This window comes from Scatophagus argus, chromosome 1, assembly GCF_020382885.2.
Source record: "Scatophagus argus isolate fScaArg1 chromosome 1, fScaArg1.pri, whole genome shotgun sequence".
NCBI classification, from domain to species: domain Eukaryota; kingdom Metazoa; phylum Chordata; class Actinopteri; family Scatophagidae; genus Scatophagus; species Scatophagus argus.
This window is the reverse complement of record NC_058493.1, coordinates 11,236,083-11,259,090: the sequence shown is the minus strand read 5'-3', so window position 1 is coordinate 11,259,090 and position 23,008 is coordinate 11,236,083. Positions and strand designations below refer to the sequence as shown.

Here is a 23,008-nt window from a genome sequence, read left to right as displayed (position 1 = left end):
TGGGTTTTCTGAAATCTATGGCAAGGGCCTACTCACACTCTTAAATGTCACCTCCTGCCAGGCTGGAAGGTCTCGGGTCCTGCTATTCTTGGCCTTCATTGCACTTCATGAAGGATTTTAGATTTTTGAGATGTACAGAATCTACATGCTAAAATGATCCACTTGTGCATTTTTTTTTTCAATAAATATGATTAGACATGCCCATCCCACAACTTCCCATTTGTACAACAAATAAAACATTTTTAGTTATAACATGAACCTGCTTTGTAGTACACTACAGTATTTCACTTTTCTGTTTAACAAGTAGAAACAGGCAAAAAAAACACTGAATGTGAGTATTACATATTTGGAAATAAATTAGATTAAATATGTCCCCCTGTTCTCCAGATTATCAGCATATTTTTAAAACTTAAATAAGTTAATTTACACAAGTCATTTTCATCCTTCTCCCATCACAAAATGTTTAGATATTTATCACAACTGTGAACAAATTTCAGATATTGACCAAAAACAAAACTCTAAATTGGATAAAGCCTCATCGCTGCCTCACAAAATACATTTTTCTTCGCTAGAACTAGAACAATCTTGACTTGATAGTGATGCAGCCATCATAGTTATGCAACAGCAACACTACAGTCAAATAAAGAAAAGCCTGCTGAAATACAGAGAGCACTTTAAATAACCAGAGGACAAATAATAAGGAAACCCACAGTAAGCCCTAAAGTCTCTTAGAGAAGTAAGTTTGTAATGACATTCAAAGAAACAGTTTTTTTTCTTCTGCGACTTGTGAATTTAAATCCTAATAGAAACTAATTCTTTCAACACACTTGGTTTTGTAGTGAACTTGAGAACCTGTTGCTTGTACTGAATAATTTAATAATCATTTAGTTGCTTCCGATAAATAACTTAATTAGGTTCCATTTTGATTTCCCAAGCAATAGTGTGTACTTAGTTTCACAACAGTTGCAGATATAATCTCTAGTTTCTCCGTGAGTGCACAGCAAATTACGTATTAACATTGTCACACATTACATTTACAGTAGCTGACATCCTTCAGGTGGTCGGGGAGGATGATGACAGAGCTCCACCCTGGTGAGGTAGCCAGGGTTACAACTGAGACGGAGGATGATGTCGGACTGAATGGAGAGTTTCAACATACGTTTGTTTACTCAAGTTTGCTGGAATTATGACGAGTGTTCAGAAACGACTGTCTCAACCACAAACTCGTCCTCTGGGCAGCTCTCCCAGTTATTAAGACACTTTGTCAGCATTAAGCTTTGAAGTCAGGGGGCGAGGTCCGCGCTCCCAAAAGGGACGTTTCAAAGTCGCTGTTGCCCTCAGTCGAAGAATCGACACTGCATGTAAGTCTCATCTGAGGGGGTGTAGCCGAACTTTTGGTAGAAAGCCACGTTTTTGGGTGCACATTCCAGTGTGATCTTGTAGCAGTTCAGTTTTTTGCTAAGAAGAGTAAGAGTTGCAACTAACCTATAAGAAATAGAAACGGAGAGGAAGACTTAAAATGAATTGGCAGAAATCACGAGCTATTCAAGTCTCATATATGAATAATTTTCATGTCTATTGGTATTTTGCAGGATAGATACATAACAAAAAATGTCTTTGTGTTAGGCTCACACAGGTCTACTCACAGTTTGCCCAGCTGCTTCCCTCTGCACACGTCACTGACTACCACCTCCTCCACCCGACCTCTCTACAAGCAAAGCAGAATAGAGAGGGCCTTCATTTCAGTCAAATACCTTCAGCCATTTTCAAGAGCAATACAAATATTTGTTTACTGTGCAAAATTTGACATGCATACTTTTTAAGGAAATATAAAAATGTAAATGGAGCTTTTGTATTCTTTAGTTTATGATGGTGTGTTAATAATTACCACACTTCTAATAAGCAGTATATTAATAAGTAACTGTTTTACAGGGTTGGTCTAAAGGGGAAATATAGAGAGAAAACAGACATATGCATTGTTACATATCCACAAAATGACTGCCAGGATGTAATTTACCTTAGCACAGGAGTGGATGAATTTGTGTTCTGCGATCAAAGTGGCCGTGGCAACAATCTGTTCCAGATTTGTGTCCTCAACCACAACAACATAGTAGTCTCCCGTCTTCCTCATGTGCTCAAACTGTTCTGGAAGCCAACATGAATTACATTAGTATTTAAAGTTTGTTTTCTCCATTATGGTGCTTTTCTCAAATGTATGATCTGCTGTATATAAAAGACAAACAAAGTCAGAGTTTAAAAACTTAGAAACACATTGAGATTTAACATAAACTGTGTTAATGGTAACTGTTCTGAACAAAATAATAAAAGTGACAATTGCGCAGAGTACGACTTACTCACGAACTGCTCTGGTGTGACATCGCCTGTCTGAGTGAGTTGAGACAAAACCTTGAAGAACCCTGGAAGACAAAAACAAATTAACAACTGAAAATATCCGGAGGTATTCTAACTGTGTATATTGTGAAGTTGTGGTTAAGTTTTACATGTCAGTTGAACTGCCAAAAACACGCTTTCCTACGTCATCCATCACATTGTTTTCACCACATTCATATTTTCTTGAGAATACAAGCATGGCTGTGGAATATGTTGTCCAACCAATCCCTGACTCACCCCTGTTGAAGTCTGCCATACAGAGTGGCCTGAGCACCAGGCCTTCCCCTGGGCTGGACGGGGAGATCGGGGGAGAGAAGGAGACAGTGTTGCTACTCCAGTCCAGCTCCTGGAGGAGGGAGGGCTCAAAAAGCGGAGTCTCGTCCAGCAACATTCCACAATCTATGCCTAGGAAACAACACACACACACACAAACAGAGAGTTAAGTCCACAGACAAATACACACCTATAAATGTGTGTAAGCAAAACACTTAAATTATGACACTGACTCAAAAAGCTTGTCCTAATCCTCCCAAGTTACTGTATCAGCACAATGAGTCGACTTAGTCATACTGTCATTCTGGACTGGAAATATGTTTGTTTTAAGTCACACAGAACTTTGACCTGACAAATATAGTTTCACTTTGAAAAGGTTGTCATTACTTCACTGCCATGCATCAGTGGTTGACAAGCCGCTTGACAAATAAATGGGCATACCTAAACGGTACATCGGAATTATGAGGCACATCCTCTTACATTAGCCTACATTATGAGGTGGGACCATTCTTTAGCATTCATCCAGGACATAGTCCAGGATATGTAATATGAGAGGGACCCAGTCACACAGCAAGGCCAATAGGAAACAACAATAGCATCGTTGGTGGTGGCTTTAATACTGGGGGGGGGGCAATTTTCGATTCCAATTTCGGCGATAATTTTAAGCTAATTAACATAGCGTACCAATTCTGCCTTCCGTGGCAGCAAAACTGAGTTAAAGTTCACTGGTGTCATTTTATCATCACGAAGCCATCAATGGGCCGAGAAGAATCGGTCTGTAATAATGGGTTTGTTCCAGAGTACACCCCTGGAGTAGCTTGTGACAACGTTACATTTCACTTACCTGCTCATGCTGGCCAAGTTAACCAACTAGTGTTAACACTGTCCAGTGTTTTTGGCTAAACTTAGCTAAACTAACTTTAGCAACAAATCACTTGTAGAATGACCACCATATTTAACTAAGCAACTAGCTATGTCAAAATAGAAGCTGTCTAACAAACAGATACTATTCAGCCCAGCTAGCATCAGAACTGTAACTTCACATTTCACGGAGTGTTAACTCTTTAAACATCGCCCGGCCACGCTCCTCAGCTACTTAGATAGCGAGCTAGCTTAAATACTTACCAGCAAATGACACAAGACTCGAAGAGATGGTCCAGTTTAATTCCCAGACTGAGGTACGATGACTACCGGGAAGTTTTAAGTTTTACTAGTTTTGGGAGAGGCTTGGCTACATCATTAAGATGAACAGCGTGGGTGATATCGGCTCCCGTTTCCGCTTGGCATGAGCACTTCTGTATGACGTGGCACAGATGCTGGAGTAAAGGGGCGCAGCCCAATGACGTCGAACGAGCAGTCTACCGCGCCCCCTTCAAGTTCAAACAGAAAGCATTTTATAAGACACCGACAGTAATGAATGACTCTATTCAGTAAGGCAGATTGTAAAATATGTTTTAACCCACTGGCAGCTAAATACGATATCCTTCTAAATCAGTCCAGCACGCACGCGCAAACACACACTAACAGAGTCAACGGTCGATTGTACTGGATACTGGCCACTTCAGGAGACAGGGTTCATTGTCGTATTTTCAGCAGTGTAATCTCAACCAGGTCCGTGGCAGTCTGTTTCAAGAAGCGAGATTACATGGCTACATTTTGTTAGAAAGCTGTAGAAGCTCTTTTTATTGAGTCTTTTGTATTAACATATTTTACAAAAACTAGATTTACAGAAATTATCCACAGCTGAACCATTCTTGATTTAGGCACAAAAATACAGGAAAGCTCAGTTCAAAAAAGCATTTCAGTTTTGATTAAATTAACACAAGGGTTATGAAAGATAACCCATGAATAGGAAAATATATCATGGATATTAAGAGATGTTAAATAGCTTTATGTAAAAACTGAAAATTAAAACAAAGCTGTCCAATTACTTTCTTTACATTTTGACTAAAGGAAATCTAAATCCTATATTGTATCCTCTTACAACCAAAACAGAGTTTGAGCAATAAAGTGAACACACAATAAAGATCACAACACTTCAGCTTTATGTGGAAGTTTGTGGGCTGCTCTTTGGGATAGAGTGGAAGGAAACAAAAGCACTTGTCTAAATTCATGCATATCTCACCCCAAACTGCCCTTATTACTGCACTGAAATCACAAGAAACTAAACAATTATAATAGTTTCCATCTTTGAATCCATCGATATGTCGTAACCAGCTACAGATTTAGTAAAAATTTGGTATTACCAAAAATGTTTCAAGGGCCTAGTCCATGTCATATACTGCTGTACATTATTTATATAACATCTTTGGGCACAAGAAAATTCTGCTCTTCACAGGATGACGTTTGAATAAGCACTTCTCAATGCGAGTGGACAAATGCTGCATGAATAAAACAGTGCTGCTCAACAGAGGTTAACTTAAGAAAGACTCAAGGATGACACCTATTGTACTTGTACAAAATGTAACACACCCCCTTTGTTGCCTATGTATCTCAAGGGAACAGCATTAGAACACAAAGACTTGCAGCCCCACCCGCCCCCTTGTTAAATAACGAAATGCAAACAGTTTGCAATGGGTGATATTACACACTAAACACAGAACCCATGTGGGTCAAAAACACTTTGTTTGCAGCATTATTCTTGATAGAAACATTCATATTTGACAGAAAAGGCTGACCAATACTAAAGTGACATTCTCTTACTCCAGGGTAAGAAATAAAAATGTGTTGTTATTTTGCCTACACTTAATTCACAGTTGAAACTCACAAAAGAATAGCACACAAATACATCAGATGAGTTTCTTCATCCAGAATAAGTAGCTTTCTGCCTTGAGCAACACATGTGGGAAAAAAAAGTCTGATTAAAAGAAAATAAACAAAAATAGACAGCTTTTTTCTAGTAATGACACCTTCAAAGCTCTCTCAAAAAAGACTCTTCTGAATGCAAAGCATGCTCACTTTTCATAGCCAGACCCAATAATGGCAGATACTGACTCCCCACTCAAGCTGGTGGTTGCAATGTGTGGCACATGAATAAAGGGCAATGCAACTTTGCATTTCTTGACATGCACCCATGAATTTAAAATGTTCCAAATACTCTAGAATCAGTGAGCTACTCACAAAAGTCTCACCTTATTTAGGCAGCCCAAAGGCCATGTTTGCAATGCTTTTTAATTACAGTATTGAATAGGTGATGACCACTGACTGTACACTGAATGGGAGAGACGGGATGTTTAAATAGCTCTGTTAGTGCCTCTTGGGATGTGATAGACACTCCTATTGAAGCCAATCTGTGTATCAGGGTGCAGGGTCTTGCTGATTTTGTATGCGTCTCTCTGCAGCTGCCGCCATGGTTCGACGTCTCAGCACTGCCAAGTTTACTTCTGGAACAGTGTCCTCCTCCAGTCCAGGCAAATCCTCATCCTGGTCCTCTGGACTCTTGTTCAGGTATCGCCTACAGGGAAGTAATGCAAAATAATGAGAAAAAGAAGCCAACCAGAAATTACTTGTTAGTGCTGTACAACTACGCCTTGGTTCCCATGCTGAAACAAACTTGTCTCACAAGGAAAAGCCTACTTTCATCAACACAATTTGTACAGAACAGAGTTACCGTGCAGTATAATAAAGACAGGTCATACGAATGACCTCAAAAGTGTCTTTTCAAAAATAAAAGAAAGAAAAAAATTGAAATAAAAAACAATAGCTTCCACCACAACACCACTTCCTATGAGGTAGAGAACTCCAAAGTGTGCAAACCTGCGCGCTTGCTGAAGCATCTCTTCTTTCCTCTGTCTTAACATCTTCTGCCTCTCCTCAGCCGACTTCGAGAAGCGACCTCCTCTTACCTCGATGTTGTCTGACTCACTGAGGCCCTGATCAGCTGCTCCACTGGAGCCTTCCTGCTCATCTGGACCAGGGCTCACCTGTGTAGGGCCACGCTCTATGGCCTGAGGAAGGAACACAGGCAAAATACTTTAAAAGACTGCTGAATTCTTTCAATAAAATCACAGAAATGTGAACAACATGAAAAGGTGAGTGAGGAAGCATTGACAGAGTTGTTAACCCCCAACTCACTGACCTGCGTTTGGAAAGGAACCTGAATGCGTCCCTCCAGGATGTTGTCAGTAGTGACCTCCACAGAGCGAGTCAACTGCAGGTCCTGCATCACCAGGTAGGAGGGCACCTGAGGGAACATCTCCTGGATCTGATGGGCCTGAGGCCAGAAGACATATTAAAAGCAAAGAGAGCACCAGAGAAATGATTTAGAGAAAGACTGCTGGAGAGAAAACAGTAACATAAGTGGAAGTTATAAATTGTGTATTTTTCTTCTTTTTAAAGTGTTGACATAAGCATAGTCTCTACATAGAGTATTCGTGATTTACAAGTAAACATTTTTCACTACTAAGAATCACTTCGTATGTTGTATTTGGCATCCTTTTTACAGTTTCTACTAAATTGATTGATTGATTAAATAAAGAGGTTAGGACTATGTCAACAAGATTTACCAAGGAAGTCAAATACCATGTGGTCAAAGTAATGATATGAAGAGCATTTGGGCCATGGTACACAACCCTGTCAATATTTTGAAGCTACAGCACAGAGCATGAAGAGTGGGACAACATGATATCAGCATTGGCTTTATGCAAAAAGGTATCAAACTAGAATAACCACCTCACAGTAAGATGTTGTATGACTCTATAAACAGGCAAATTGAAGTTTACATCCATTTCCTTCCACACTCATAATACTGTATTATGTTGTGAAGATTTTTGGGGGGTGAAATAGATGTTATGACTATAATGACATGTTTGATTCCTGTGAATGATTTCTAGTGAGAAAACATGAAGATGTGAGAAACATGAAGTTACAAATTCTACCCGTCAGCACCAAAAATTCAACATATGACCAAATCTGAAATGTGGTCACAATATCCCCTTATGTTCTGAGTTATGGTGTTGAATAAACAAAATAATTTTATCCTATTAGACATTCACCTGAAATTTTGTCATAATTAGTGTATGAATTCTTGAGTTATGGGCAAAAATGTGTTGGTCACATTTGAGGTTACAGTAAGCTAAACCTTTGACCACCAAATTCTCATCAGTTCATCCTTGGGTCCAAGTGGAAGTGTGTGTTAAATTTAAAGAAATTCCCTCAAGGTGATCCTGAGATATCTCATTCATGTACAGAAGGACGAATGGACAACCTGACAAACAAAATGTATCCGGCAACTGGCACAAAGGCATAAAGACTGTCACCAACTGACTAGATAAAGGATTCAACACCTAGCATCAAACTGCTATCCATTTATCATCTCTCTTAAAACCAACAGAAATTTCATCAGACCATAAACCATTCAGGAAGCCTTACTGGGACCTGGGACATGTAACATGTGGTACTTTAATATGCTGCCTGAATGCTACCTTGATGCAACAATATCACTATCCGTCACTTTATTTTTACTTCGTGTCACTTTATTCTCACAATACTTTATATATTTAGCATTTTCCTTTTTTTTCACAATACCAGTACCTTATATTATATTTATTTTTTTTCTACAGAGATTATTTAATGCCTGACTTTCTGTGAGCAAAGCAACGATATTTCGTTCAATATGTGCATGGTTGATGGGTTTGCTGAATGACAATAAAGCAAGTCTAAGTCTAAGTCTAAATGTGAACTGACCATGGCCATGAGCTGGGAGTTGTTGGCTTGAGCCATGCCCAGTATATTGGTGGTGTGCATTACTTCCACTGAGAAACTGGGCAGCCAGCTGGCAATGCGAGATCCTGTAAGACAATGTAAGGATTTCAGAATTCATTGTCACACACAGTCTAGCCAAGGTAAGCCAACTTCACAACCAAATTCATTCCTGGATTTGTGTTTGACAGACTTACCATCAAAGTGAAAGAAGTGATTATGTTGGTTGTTATGTGTTCTAGCATCTGCAGCAGCTCCTACTGGGCCGATGTTGTCTTCCAAACCACCACCCTGCTGCTGGTTTCTGGGCTGGCCCCCGTCCCCGTTAATGTTCAGGGATGTCCTACATGTAGGGCACGAGGTGTCCTGCTCAAGCCATGAGCGCAAACAAGAGCTTTAAAAAAATAAATAAATAAATAAAAAACACAAACACACACACATAGACACACATCACAAACGTTATTATGCAATTTCTCTGTATAAAAACTTCAACATTCTTTTCAGAACAAGCTAAACATCAAGATCATCTGAGTAAAGCTGACATTTTCACTACAAAGTCAATGAAATAACACCCAAACAAAACAATACACATATCATGTGAACTGTTTTGAGGTCAGATTTACCACAAAAATACAATTTATCAAAGATTTTGTATACTAGCCAAAATAAAAATACTGCATTCAAGGCTGGTACATCTTCTTGTCTACTTTTTCTGCGATCTCTCCTTTAGCCATCTTTATTCTTTAAGTAAAGATAAAGCCTTTCTAAGCTATGGAGCCACAGGTCAGTGGCACTGTATTACAATACCACGTGGAATATATCATGCATACAAGCAACTGCTGCCGACTAAACACTTTACTTGTGGAAGAGATGACCGCAGGGTAATTTGCGTGCTGTCAACATGGTATCCCAGCAGATGGCACAGTCATCATCATTAGCGGCCAGCTCCTCTGCAGTAGCAACAGAAAATCTGCACAAATAAAGATCAGAATGCATACAGATAATGATCCATGGAAACACAAAGATTTTAGTATAAATAATTCAATTAAACAAACAAGAAAACACAAACCCAAAAGGGATAAAGGGGAAAAACAATTCAATCTAAATATATAATCACCTAGCCTCCATGTTGTTGATGACGCGGAGGTAGTTCTTGTGACGTCGGACACGGCGCTGGACCTCATGGAAGAGATACCGCAGCTGCATGAAGATAACCAAGCTCGCCATGGACAGCCAGATGTTGCCAAAAAGCTAAAGAGACATACGGTGAAAGATTAAAGATTAGGGGAACTAAAAAAATAGACTGGGACAGACTGAATCACAGTGCCAACACCTGTTCCCTCTGTGACTAACCAGCATATGTATATGGTGGATGAGGTCCAGAAAGAGCATAGCCAACTCCATGATGAAGTCTGTGTAGTAGACATACGTTCCCTTACTCTCCCAGGTTCCTGGATGCTTCAGATCCCACAGGTGAATGGAGTATCTGAGGGAACATGCACAGCTTGTTCACACCATGAAACACAGGCGATATTTAGACAATACGGTGGATGACTGAGCCCTTATCGTAGATGGGGACTGGCAAGAAAGAACCGAAAGAATGATGGTACAGTAATGGGTATTATACAAAGCAGTGGCAAAGCTATCAAAATAACAAATATGAGCAAATAACAGTGTAATGAGAGAGAAGCACATAATTTTCCGATGTATGATGGCATAAAGCCAATACGCTTGGATTAAAAAAAAAAAAAAAACAAAAAACAAAAACAAGTGTAAATAGTCCAACGCCCCTGAACTCCTAATCTTTTACGTGTGGTAACTCAGATTAAACACAAACCAAGATAACAACATGAAATCATTATTGTTCAAGTACGAGGCAGTTCGTTTCAATTTTAGACTAGAGATAATATATCTATGGGCACCTCAGCTGATTAGAGTTGTTTCTGCTGCTTGTATAATCCTAACCCTCCTCTACGGGATAAAGAAGCCTTTCATTCGGGTGTAATGGAACCAGAGGACTACAAATGGTGTCGCCAACATTAGCGCCTGATTCTAAATCTACTCAGGCTATGTCATCTGTTCTGCTACATATGTGCACGTGCATGCATGCATGTGTGAGGAGGCTTTAAAAGGGACTTACCGCATGATGACATGCCCAGTACGTACAGTCACTAGCAGACACTGAAGACAAAAGCATATAGGTGCGCACAATGTAATTCTTGTATTTCACTTTCCACATGAAACAATCCAAAATATAATGTTATAGTTGTGCCGTAAGATTAAAAAAAAGAAATCACTATTTGAAAGAAATGAGAAGAAAATGTTTTGTTCTTTTAAACTGTGTGTGTGTTAGGCTAAACCTCAGCTGCCTTATGGAGGCAACTTATGGAGACAAATTTTGTCTTTTCTCCACATGCCAGGAAAAACACAGTTGTAACTGAAAATATTATGGATGATTCTAGTGCCCCAGTAAGCTATGCTCATGAGCCAGCATGCACAATACTTGATCCCTGCACTGAACTAGCACATCTAAATAAAATATAACCATTATTAATGTTAACAATTACAACTGCGCATTTCCTGCTATCATGTTTAATCGTTGTCTTATAAATGGATTGGCTTCACAGGAGACAGTAGTGAAATTATGATTATTGTGTGAAAACAATTTCATTCAATGGAGGAAGTTCCTCTAACATGAGGAGGCAATTCTTGTTGCATGGTTTAATTATGCAGTGTTGTGCTGTCCCCATCTGTTTTACCATTTAATCAGCTGACATCAGAAGAGATTTTTAAGCTTTTAAGATACTTTGGTTTCTTGCTTAGATAATGCAAAGAATCTTGGTTTTCCATAAAAACAGAATTCACAAGGAAACATATTACTGATTTACCCAGCCCTAGGAGGAATACTCCTATTGATTAAAAGGATAAATCTTAAACAACCACATGGGATTAACCCAAAGTCTGAACGTCCACAGTGTTACACTTGGTTAAAATGGTTCTTACCTCTGCTGCCATAAAGGAGAGGGTATGCATGCCATGGGAAGCTCCCAGCAGACCACAGATCACAGCAAGGCCACAGCAGTCCAGCAGCAGGGAGACCAGCAGACAGAGCACTCGCACATGACTGTTCATGGGAGTGGAAGGTGAGAAAGACAGCTGTAAGGAAGAAAATGTGGATTTTAATTGGACTGTGCCTCTCTCAAAAAATTTCCCTTTCATTATGTAAATTTCTAAGGAAGTTTTGTTTTTTCTTCTTGTTGGTGTTGGTCTGAGAAGTGTTGCTCATGTGGGCCTGTATAGCCCACCAAAACATTCTATGTGATACTGCAACATATGTAAATAAGGTTGACTAGTCGTAACTATTTGAGAATTCATGATGAATTTAGCTTGTTTTAATGCTCACAATCTTATAGTACAGATATTCTGGCATTTAAAGAATACAACATCAAATCATGCAAAATCTTCGTGAAGATGTTCATGAAAAACAGAGCTGTTGATGGTAAACTGCTAAATGAAATATAACAACAAAACAGTTAAAAAGGTGAATATTAATGTATCAAAATAAATAATTCCACCACCAAAGAAAGCTTTTTTGTATACCAGCTCACACACTCATGCACAGTTGGGGCAAAATGCCACACTCTGCTGTAGAAGCTGAGCAGAAAACATGAACTTTTCCTTCCAAATTTTACACAAACCCTTTCAAACCAATAACCTGCTCACATACATAAGCTAACAGTAACATTGTCTGCAGTGAACAGAATACAATTTAGGACCCCATTAATGCAGCTGAGCTGAAAGATAAGATCAGTTCTGTAAAAACTGAATACCGCAAGGTTTCCCTTGCTTTGTAGTTTAACCTATATGTCTGATTTTCACCTCCAAGTTACAATCAAAAGAAACAGGTAAACAGGAAGGAAAACAGTTGAGCTGACACAACTGACAGTAAACCAGAAAAGAACATGTATAAATGCTAGAGATGTGCTACTGAATGAGTATCGGCTGCAGTGCATTAAACATATACCTTACTATTATTTTTAAAAGTTGTATACCACTAACCCTGCATAAATGTTATGTTATGGATCTGCTTGAAAATTGTTTTCTGGATACTGGCTTCTTCTGACAATATCCATAAATAATATTCTTTTGTCTTTTAAAATCATGTTATCAGATCAGAGCACAGACTTGCGTACTTGCTGATATCCAATCCAGCATTTTAGGCGGGATCAGAGGCATTTTCAACACTGGTATTGGTATCAAAACAACCCCAATAAATGCAGATCTCCAATCTATGCCGAGAGACAGAATCAAAGACTAGCAGACAGTTACACATAAAAAAATTATCTTCTGGTATACTAAGTCAGTCAGCATTACATCACAGGCAACATACCAACTTAATGCTCATTTTAAATTTCACTGCTTGCAAGGAGGTGATTAAAACCTGATATTTTGTTTACCCCGACATGTAGAGCACAATCTGACACAGAGACATGTAGATGAATGTAGCAACTGAAACTGTATCAGTAGCCTAACAAGCCAGACCTATTAATAGATCCAGAACTGAAAAGAGCACAGTTACTTTCAGACTTTTGGGAGACACTAACCACACCATTTAAAAAGACTAATTTATACAGTTTAGTGCTTTAATCAGGCGTCTCGGTTTGCATTTACTAAGCCACAAAGAATGCAGGTTTAGTCCTATCACATTTACTGGATAGAGTAAACAGGAACAGGTTGCATACAGGGACATTTAGGTCTACCAATTATAAACTAGTAATATCTAATAGCAACAGTCAACTGGATCCTCTCCTGTCTCTCTCCATCTCCCTGTCTTTCCTCTCCCCCCACAGCTGAAGGCCATCTACACTGAGTCTGGTTCTGCTCGAGGGTTTTGCCTGTTAAAAGGAAGTTTTTCCTCGCCACTGTCGCCACATGCTTACTCAGTGTGGGATTTTGCCCTAGGACCTGTTTTTCACTGATCCTCTTCTTTTTTGTTGTTTTTCTTGTTGTTGTTTACACACCTGTAAAGTGTCTTGAGATAACTGTGTTATGAATCGGTACTTTAAATAAAATTGAATTGAACTGACATTTCTGACATTTCCTAACAAGTATGAGCTCAAAACCCTGTCAGCTTATTTCTGATGTTTTGTATTCATTAGCACCTATATGACCCATACTTTTGGCTGACTGGCTGGTTGAACACGGGAAAATGTATTTTGTTGTTGCGAGTATTCTCTGTAAAAATGGATTGGAATATTGTGACGATATAAAGACAAATAACAGATTCATGTCAGCAGTTTGATATATTTTGTTATGGCCCTGGCCCAAATTACCACAAAGGTAATCACAAAGCTTCTAGGTTTGGGGAATTAGAAAGATTTTTAAAAAATGCTTCATAATACTTACATATTCAAACCGGTCTTTGCAAAGCTGCACCATGAGGTGGAGAAAGACCAGGGCAGAGAACCACAAACACCACATGACCACCTCCTCTACTGTCTGCACGTTCAAAACTCCAAAGATGAAAATAAACTTGTAGAAGATAAAGTTCCAGAACTTATCTTTCAGGTGCTGAGGAATAAATACAAATCAAATAAGATGCATTTTTCTGATAGGTCTAAATGCAAATAGAGCTGCAAAGATTCTGAAAGGGGTTAATAACCCCAAGCATAATAGCTTTATTCATCATTTCAAAACTGTTAGGACACAGACTCACCTGCTTCTCACTCACTCTAACAGGGCCAAAGACCACATACTGAATCATTTTAGCAATTAACATCAAGGAACAGCAGAAGGTGTTGACTAAGACCTAAGGAGACACAGAGAATACAGTGACAATTACTTATTGTAACATCATTGTCTTGTCAAGTGATGGTAAGTCTTAAATCACATGACACTCACCCATACAAAGAGACTGTCAGTGACAAGATACCACAGGACAGTGGTTGCCAGTTCTGTGTTACTAATATCATTGTTTAGATGTTCAAGAGCCACTTCAGATGGAGCTGGTGTTTCATCAGTCTCCAAGGCCCCAAAGCCTGGGTCAGTCACAGTGGTGTAGGCACTGAAGATACTGCCAGCGAGCAAAGCCACACTCAGTGCTGTGTAGGTCTGTAGGCTGGGCCAAGGAAACCTCTCCAAAAACAGCAGAGGCATTGCAGTGTTTACTGTCCACTTGTCAACCTGTGAAAATGGTGTTTCAATCCAAGACAAGTTCTGCAATCCAAGAACTCGAACAACCTGAAGGCAGAAGTGAGACAGCTCGCGTTGGCAAAACTACTGACATGAAGCTGAAGCGTACATAGCTACGACAGTGCTGGCATACGACTGTGGCAAATTCGCGTTGATGATTTTGTAATGATTTTGAAATGGCCACTTGGAACACGAGTGCAAGATTTTCATAACAGTAGAAGACTAACGTTAACATTAGCTAGCTGGGAGTCAGCTAACCTACTGTAGGTTCTCTAAGCAAGGCTAACTTCCAAGTTAGCTCCATTCAGTTCATAAAGGTGAAAATCACTCGGGGAGTTAACTGCCTTTTTTCAGGTGTAATTAATTAAACCAACCAAACAAAGTCAAAAGCTAACCTAGCTTACAACAGATGCCTAGTAGAGCAAACTTTCCGAGCAAATAAATAGGAGTTTACGCCCCCCCACATGAACAGTTAGCTCTTTACCTGGCTAACGTTACCTAATACTAGCTTACTTGTTAGCTACGTAGCTACCAACTGTTAGCAAACAACAGACATCAAGCTCCTAGAAGATAATCACTTACGGTTTGTCACAAATTTTGTGAAATACAATATCCACCGTCCCTTGTCGTATTCAATGTTATACTTTTAGTGCAGCTGCACTGACACCAATATAGTTGACAACATCGTCATGTTTATTTCATCGAGCAAGAAGCAGCTAGAAGGAGGGAGGTTTCTTCTTCTTCTTCTTCCTCCTCTTCTTTGGAGTTTAACGGAAGCTAACATCTTCGGTGTTGCATTACTGCCATCATCTGGAATTACTGTAGATACGTCCTATGGTGTCCGGTTTTTCAGATTGTTCTCATCAAGCTGACCAAAGCGTCTTTGGCTCGTCGACTTTCATAGGACAAACAGTATGCTCTCCTGTTCACCCTAAGCATTTCATTTCTTTCATCGTGTTTTTTCTCTCTGACACACTTAAAAAATTTGAAGATCCTTTGTGTATTTCTAGGCTAGGAACTGCAGCTGCATATCTTTTGTTATCTGATAATGGATCTGATCTTATTTGATCAGATCTATCTATATCTAAGGTCCTTTGAACTGTGAAACTCATTCTTTCTATTTGAAGATTTGATTTCCAAAACTTTCAAAAACAAAATTTCCACAAACTACGCGGGGACTATAGGACTGAGCCTTATTACAATTGCACAAAACTTTCCCAGCAGGTACCGAACTTACTGGTGGACTAGGAGCTTTTTTCTACATTAACACAGTGACATGGTGACCAACCTCCAAGAACTTGGGTAAAATTTTTGATGAAGACACAGTATATAACCTACGCCCATTATATAACCTTATGTATATATATTTCAAAGATGCAACATTGGGTCCCCAGTCAAACCTACAAGACACAGTTATACATTTTAACACTTATCAACGGTGTTTATCAACGGTGTTTTTCTCTCCACGCTGTGAGAGGAGGCTTTATTGGTTGTCACAGCAATTAAAAAATCTTTCCCTTTTTGCAACTCGGTTTGAATAACAAATTCTGATCTGTTAATCAACAGTACATGCTGAAAGACTTCTATTTTCTTTTCAGATGTTTTTGTGTTTTCTTGGTTTATTCTCGTCTCAAAAAACAAAATGAAAAAAAACTTCACCTCTCAGTTGTAGCCCATCCTGAATATACAGATATTTTAACCTTTATTGCCGCAAGAGACTAGATACAAAATACAAGATAGGCTTATTTGTCACACACACAATCATACACAGCACAATGTGCAGTGAAATTCTTTTTGTCCTTGCTACCAAAAAATAGGTAAGTAAAATAGAAAGAGTATAATTAAAATTAATTCTTATTTTTGTCTTGGTAGGACCATAGACTGTATATTATATATACAGTGCATAATGTAAATGTATATTATACAATTACATATACAGAACAGGAATCTCCATTGCGGGACCAGCATGCTCAGGAACAGCTCCTTTGCCTCAGCTGTCACCCTGATGAGCTTTGCTCCACAGTGTGTGTTTCCCCTGTCATCCTTTAGCATCCGTGTTTTCAGTGCATTACCTGTAATGTGTTGGTTGTTTTCGCACTTTGTTACAAAGTCAGATTACAGTCTGTTGTAAAACATATCAACAGTGTGGAGCCAGAAGCACTAATATTAGGAGATCATAGAGAAACGTTGCACTGGTCTTCTACATATCAACAGAAGGTGCCTATTAGCAAAGTAGCAACAATTCAAAGACATATAGAATATTGTTGTGAAGGTTAAAGACAACGGAGGACAAGGCAGTGTGGCCTGTATGGAGCTAAATATTCCCTACAGCGTTCTGGGCATTCTGGGTAATTATTCTGATTGTGGCAAGAGTGACAAGGTAAGCGATGGTAATAATTAACCATTCCAATAGTTGTCCTCCATACCACAGGTGGAGTTGACAGTGAGTGCAAAGTTCAGATGTGAAGGGGTGTTGTCGCAAATGCAAAGGTTGTTGAGCTAGCTAGAATAAGGATAATATGGGACAAAAAACACTCTGTCTCAGTCAAGCTTTTTTTTTTTTTCTGTAGAAGGTGGAAGCAATGCATGTGATCTTGGATGTCAAATATCATTAAATTACAAAAGGTTATAGCAACAGATTATTTCAGAAGTAGGAAAGTTGAGGTTAAGCCAGTTATTTGAGTAAAGGAACTATTAAAGACCTTTGACTTTTTTGTTTACCGTGCAAAGTAAATCATTACATGGCAATCAAATATACTATCTTACTGAGTTGCTCTGTTACACATAAGCAATAAAGTCTCTTTTTTTATACACCAGAACAAAAACTGAAAGTTCTTTTCATATCCTGTCTGTTATTTTCAGGGGGATATGAAAAAAATGGTTTCGGTTCAATCTATATAAAGGGAAGTAATGACTTGCTTATACAGCACTGGACGTCTCTGTCAAGGCTTTCTTAGGAATCATGAACCACTTAGCTGCACGGTTGCCTTTTTAGAAAATGGAGCCTGAGAAGACTGACGTTGGGACAGCAGTGGCTTGTGTGATTCTGGGTCTGTCCTTCCTGATAGGGGTTCCGGGGAACCTGCTGGTAATCTGGACAATCCTGAGACACGTCAAGCAGCGCTCCCACACTGTAGTGCTCATTCTGCACCTGGCTGCTGCTGATCTGCTGGTCCTCATCACCCTGCCTCTATGGATCTATTCCCTGCTGCATGCCTGGGTGTTTGGAGTGGTCTCCTGCAAGGCTTTAGTGTACATTGTCAGTGTGTGCATGTTCAGCAGCATCTTCTTCATCACCCTTATGGGTATGGAACGCTTTTTAGCCATCTGTTATCCATTTGTGATGATGCGGTGGAAGACCGAGAGCACTATAAATGGATATCTCGTACTTTTGTGGCTCCTTGCTGTGCTTCTAGGAGTGCCTGCTTCACTGTCTCAGTCTTTGGATGAAGGAACTGAGCAGTGTTTTATCAGGGAATTCAGCTCTGTGACTCAAGCAATCATCATGTTATGTCTGGAGACCTTGGCAGGCTTTGCAGTACCGTTTATCATCCTTATTATCTGTTACTGCCTAGTAGCAGCTAAACTTAGGAAAATAAATTTCACCTCCAAACAGAAATCCATGGTTCTTATTTACACTGTAGTGATAGCCTTCACATTGTGCTGGTTGCCTTATCATGTCATTAACATTATCGATGTGGTTTGCATCTTAAGATCAAGTACAGAACACGAATGTGTGCCGCAGATTGTTGTCTTTAGCTCTGGTGCCCTTGTTTTCATTAGCAGTTCAGTGAATCCTGTGTTATATACTTTCTTTGCAAGGAACTTGCGAGGAAGTCTTGAGCAGTCCCGACTGGTCAGGCTGTTCCAGGAAATGGCAAATCATTCCAACAAACACAGAGAGCTAGTAGTACAGCAGCAGACTGACCAGAGGGCAGCAAATACACACATAGAGCTGATGTCTGACTCTGTGTGAAAAAGAATGAATCTCTGAAACTGTGATGAAGGGAAAATGTGACACTTGTCTCCTGCTGTTAATTAAGGGAACATGAAGGTCTATATGTGATCTAAGGTTTTGAAAGTCCATTTGTTACATTTAATAAGTGGTGACAAAGGTAATGTGTTGTGATTTATGTTAAAAAAAAAACTATACCTTCCTGTCCTTGTTTCATGTTTACCCTTGGGTGTTGTTGCAGGCAAGCACGTGATCACAATCTTTATGTGTTTCTCAATTTTAAAGATAATTAGCTGCTATATAGTTAAAAGCTTTGGAATATATTTAGCTACAGAACAACACCTTTTTAAGACCCGTTTGAAAAAGTGTTATGAGTACCTGAATGACAAAAAAGGTTTTGTTTAATTGAAAGAATTTCACAAATTTTGTTGTTGTTCTCCATTTGGTTGTAATTTTCTGTGTATCATGGTAGTTTCACAAACTTTATCTTTATGCAGATGCTCATTATGTTACCTTGGCTATTATTATTGTGTGCATAGAGTTGCTCCCACATTTACTCTCTGCTGATGTATGCTATTAAAAACAACTGACATTCATTTCTAAACCACTTTGACCACATATTTGTTTTGAATCTATGATGCCTGCATGAATCACCTCGTTTTTGTCTCTAAGAACCCTGTGAAGAAACTCCTTTCCTGTGCAGTCTGTTCATAAAGGGAAGTGAAGACTTGCTTAAACAGCACTTAGTTTTTTTTCTTTACATGCAGACATCACTGTCAGCACATAAACTTGCAGCATGAACCAGTCAACCAAGCTGCCTTCTCCAGAGGAAATGGCTCCTGAAGAGTTTGAAGGTGGGACAGCAGTTGCTTGTGTGATTCTGGGTCTGTCCTTCCTGATAGGAGCTCCGGGGAACCTGCTGGTGATATGGACTATCCTGAGACACGTCAAGCAGCGCTCCCACACTGTAATGCTAATCCTGCACCTGGCTGCTGCTGACCTGCTGGTCCTCATCACCCTGCCTCTATGGATCTACTCCCTGGCCCAGTCTTGGGTATTTGGAGAGGTCTCCTGCAAGGCAATGGTATACGTGATCAATGCCTGTATGTATAGCAGCGTATTCTTCATAACCCTCATGAGCGTTGAGCGCTTTGTGGCTGTGCGCTATCCCTTTGTCTCAGCTGGCTGGAAGAGGAAAAAAGCTTTAAATAAAGTTCTGCTGGCTCTGTGGACTGCAGCATTCTTGTTCAGCATACCTGTCATCCCAACTCAGGTTGTCGGGAAGGAGTCTGGTGAGGAGCACTGTCTGTATCGGGAATACACTTCTACAACCCAGGAGTTGGTGTGTGTGCTGTTAGAGACATTTATGGGCTACATACTTCCATTCTCCATCCTCGTGCTCTGCTATGGCTGTCTGTGTAGTCGTATTACTCAGATGACTTTCAAATCCAAACGCAAGTCCACAGTTCTGATTGCCAGTGTAGTGGTTGTATTTGCCATTTGCTGGACGCCTCATCACATAGGAAATGTTCTCTCACTCATCATCCTGGCCACTCAAGACTCCTACCCTGGCACAGCAGAGAAGCTGGAGAGTGTCAGGAGCACCACAACCTTCATTGCTGGAGCAATGGTCTTCATCAGCAGCACTGCTAACCCGATCCTCTATATGTTCGCAGCTCGCTCCTTCAGAAGTTCCTTGCGTGACACTGGCATGCAGAAGCTCTTCCGCCACATCTCCAGCACTTCTCCAGGTGAGGGCAATAGAGAGGTGTCCTTTGTGTCCAAGCGACACAGCAATCAGACCCACAGTTCTCAGTGTGTGTCTGAGTCAAAGGAGCAAATGGACATATTGATAAAAATGTGTGAAACTAACCCGTCCTGATAATGAAAATGTATTACATCAGTGCTGTGTGTCTCTTTGTATATATTACTCTGTTTCTGTGTGCTGGATATTAAGAAAATTATGCCTGAAATGGAGCTGAGATTACAACACAGATGAACAGGAAGTCAGTTTTTCTGTGCAATACTTTTCTAACTCTGTAAATGATCTGTTTTACATGTTTAAAAGAAAAAATTCATATTATGTTTTTTACATTACTTTTTTTAAAATGTTGTATTTATAAACGTGTAACGTATTAAAAACTCTGCCTACATGCTTTAGACATTCCTCAATGTAAAGTTTTGTTTTTGTTAATGTCAAGAAAGAGAAATGATAGTGATTATGTTGTTAATTCTGTTTTTTCAATGTCAATTGTTTTCATTGACTGTAAGTGCAGGAATATGGTTACAAAACACATTTATGTTTTAATCCCGTGGTTGTCTGCCACTTCTTCTTACATTCTTGCCACAGAAAAATATTTCGGTCACAGCTTTGGCTGTCTTGGTTTAAGTAAGATTGTCTAGAAGACTAACACTTTAAGAACTTGTTAAATGTGCTGTCTCTGTTTGTTGGTAAACTTTAACATCTCTGATACAGTCTGAGCGTGTGATTGTGAACTCATGTAACAAAACTGCTCACAGTTCACTTTATGCTTCTCTCTCTTTTTTGTAGAGTACAAAAATTATGATAGTTGTAAAAATTATTTTCACTCATGACAAATGAGCAAAAAAGTTGCCATGGTATTTCACTTCGGACAACAGTAATGCTTTTGACTTCCTCTGACTGAAAAGATTGCAAAATGAAAAACTGCATGTTCCCTTTGTTGAGCAGCAAAAAGCGGAATAATGTCCTAATGTTTGTCACAGTCCTAAAAAACACAGTTTAGCCTCAGCTTATTAACTAATTTCTTAATTTATATGTCAGTTAGAAATTCATTATAGACTCTTATTAGCATATTAAGTTTGTCTTTTGATATGACCACCAGCCACCATGGCCAGTAGATGGCAGTGGAGCTGTGTTTGTGATAACAGAGTTTTCAAGGATTCAAGCAACTTTATTGTCATACCAGCTCACATTCACATGTTTATGGTACAAAATTAGGACTCAGGTCCTGGGAGCAATAAGTAGAATATAAAAATATAAAAATACGAGATAAAAAGTTAGTTGAATAAAATAAAAATATAAGCTAAATAAAAATAGAATATAAAAACTAAACATTTAAATAAAGAAACCAGTTTTAGCATATAGTAGCATAAATATGCATGTGCAAGTGTGTGCAAGTATGAGGTAGTCCAGGAAAGTAGTCCTTAATATTGCACTTGTGGTATTGCACTACACCATTTCAATGTGGTATCACAATAATAATAATAATAATATTTTTATCTCTCAGTCCCATGAAATGTTTCTTAAATGTAACTAATCATTCTGTTTCCAGGTAATGGGCATCGATTTTATTGATCACACTATAAGACTGAAAACATCCAGGCTGACATACATCTTAATGTTCTATAACCATGGCTCACATCCTATATGGGCATTTCAAAGGTGACTGGTTGTAATTCTTGACATATAGGAAGGACAGATCAAATGACAAGTTCTAGTCTAGTTTAGTTATGGGGAGAAAAAAGTTTGAACCTTTGGGAAAACTGACATTTCATACTGATTTCTCCCTGAGGTGACTTTTGTATGTTGTGATAATGATTTGAACTGAGTGAATGTATTGTGACAGTATTCATCACCTCTTTGGTGCTGCTGAATATTAGCAAGTCAGAATAATTTTAGCAGTGACAGAGGGAAATTCAGAGAGCATAGGGTGTGTCAAAAAAGATTTGTGTCGGACAAGATCACACAAGAAAACATAGTTGACCCCGAGGCATGCTCGACCTTTTCTCACAGAATAAGAAAGAGTTTGTGCATGAGGCAGCAACAGCCGTGTGGTATATGGGCCAATATAATGGGCCAATTGTCTTTCATCAACTTTGCATTTTGATGCAATTAACACTTTGTCCTTTGTGTTCTGAATGGTTTTTAGGTTTTGTTAAATACTAAAATAATGACACATAATTTGCTGCAAAGGTGAAAAATAAAGTAACACCCATAGGGTATTTAATATATGTCACAGACATATCGCAGTCACAGTAAATTGATCACTTTTTGTCTTCAAAACCTGATTCATAGTTATCCTACTCTATAAGAAAACACATTCTTTGCAGTCAGATTACTGTAGTCAGTTGAATGTAACCCACACTTCCTTCAACTAGAAGTACACTATGGGACAGGACTCGCCTTGATAGATAAAACTACAAACACCTTACACCACATGGCATTTTCACTGATGCTAGTGCAAAATTATTTTCTGTGTATGATGTTGACACCTGCTGAAAGAAAGACTTGGTTTGTCATTTTGGTGACACAGACAAGATAACATGCCTATGTGATGTCATGAAGATAAATGTCCGTTGCTGTCGTTGCTGAAGAATATCATTATGTGTCTAGCATTTCATCTGAAGTATTTCCCAGTGTGTCCCTCGACTGATCAAACTGGTTTAGCTGGAAAGAATAACACCACACAAGGAAGTAGACGCTGGGAAATATTCTTCAGTCTGGGGGATTTAAAT

The 23,008-nt window shown here is 39.1% G+C and overlaps 4 protein-coding genes across 5 annotated transcripts; 2 read left to right on the top strand and 2 right to left on the bottom strand.

Annotated features, from left to right (window-relative positions):
* Positions 1-157: 157 nt before the first annotated feature.
* Positions 158-3,983, bottom strand: gnpnat1 (glucosamine-phosphate N-acetyltransferase 1). Of its 2 annotated transcripts, none has more exons than XM_046383170.1 (6): positions 3,790-3,983; positions 2,629-2,796; positions 2,355-2,417; positions 2,018-2,145; positions 1,647-1,708; positions 158-1,485 (listed from the first exon to the last, which is right to left on the bottom strand). In XM_046383170.1, the coding sequence occupies exons 2-6, from the start codon at positions 2,780-2,782 to the stop codon at positions 1,338-1,340; spliced, it is 555 nt and encodes a 184-aa protein (XP_046239126.1). In that variant the 5' UTR covers positions 2,783-2,796; positions 3,790-3,983; the 3' UTR covers positions 158-1,337. The 2 variants fall into 2 exon arrangements, with proteins under 2 accessions (XP_046239126.1, XP_046239134.1); XM_046383178.1 differs by lacking the exon at positions 3,790-3,983 and adding an exon at positions 2,898-2,978.
* Positions 3,984-4,314: 331 nt separating this feature from the next.
* On the bottom strand, positions 4,315-15,331 carry LOC124056042 (E3 ubiquitin-protein ligase AMFR-like). The gene is made up of 14 exons (XM_046383120.1): positions 15,139-15,331; positions 14,266-14,604; positions 14,081-14,173; positions 13,771-13,935; positions 11,368-11,520; positions 10,505-10,545; positions 9,718-9,850; positions 9,482-9,615; positions 9,224-9,334; positions 8,562-8,758; positions 8,350-8,453; positions 6,743-6,877; positions 6,421-6,611; positions 4,315-6,118 (listed from the first exon to the last, which is right to left on the bottom strand). Exons 2-14 carry the CDS (start codon positions 14,518-14,520, stop codon positions 5,962-5,964), a joined length of 1,869 nt encoding a protein of 622 aa, XP_046239076.1. The 5' UTR covers positions 14,521-14,604; positions 15,139-15,331; the 3' UTR covers positions 4,315-5,961.
* A 2,050-nt stretch (positions 15,332-17,381) lies between these two features.
* On the top strand, positions 17,382-18,553 carry LOC124056056 (leukotriene B4 receptor 1-like). Its single transcript, XM_046383145.1, has one exon. The coding sequence runs from the start codon at positions 17,555-17,557 to the stop codon at positions 18,530-18,532; it is 978 nt and encodes a 325-aa protein (XP_046239101.1). The 5' UTR covers positions 17,382-17,554; the 3' UTR covers positions 18,533-18,553.
* Positions 18,554-19,177: 624 nt separating this feature from the next.
* On the top strand, positions 19,178-20,989 carry si:dkey-148a17.6 (uncharacterized protein LOC108190685 homolog). Its single transcript, XM_046383135.1, has one exon. The coding sequence runs from the start codon at positions 19,308-19,310 to the stop codon at positions 20,391-20,393; it is 1,086 nt and encodes a 361-aa protein (XP_046239091.1). The 5' UTR covers positions 19,178-19,307; the 3' UTR covers positions 20,394-20,989.
* Positions 20,990-23,008: the final 2,019 nt, after the last annotated feature.

Coding starts and splice junctions, on each gene's coding strand:
- gnpnat1 (XM_046383170.1), bottom strand. CDS start 2,782: ATGTTGCTGGACGAGACTCCGCTTTTTGAGCCCTCCCTCCTCCAGGAG. Junction 2,418..2,628: donor TATGGCAGACTTCAACAGGG/GTGAGTCAGGGA, acceptor TTTGTCTTCCAG/GGTTCTTCAAGGTTTTGTCT. Junction 1,709..2,017: donor TCATCCACTCCTGTGCTAAG/GTAAATTACATC, acceptor CTTTGCTTGTAG/AGAGGTCGGGTGGAGGAGGT.
- LOC124056042 (XM_046383120.1), bottom strand. CDS start 14,520: ATGCCTCTGCTGTTTTTGGAGAGGTTTCCTTGGCCCAGCCTACAGACC. Junction 11,521..13,770: donor GCAAAGACCGGTTTGAATAT/GTAAGTATTATG, acceptor TCTTCCTTACAG/CTGTCTTTCTCACCTTCCAC. Junction 8,759..9,223: donor TGCGGTCATCTCTTCCACAA/GTAAAGTGTTTA, acceptor ATTTTTTTAAAG/CTCTTGTTTGCGCTCATGGC.
- LOC124056056 (XM_046383145.1), top strand. CDS start 17,555: ATGGAGCCTGAGAAGACTGACGTTGGGACAGCAGTGGCTTGTGTGATT.
- si:dkey-148a17.6 (XM_046383135.1), top strand. CDS start 19,308: ATGAACCAGTCAACCAAGCTGCCTTCTCCAGAGGAAATGGCTCCTGAA.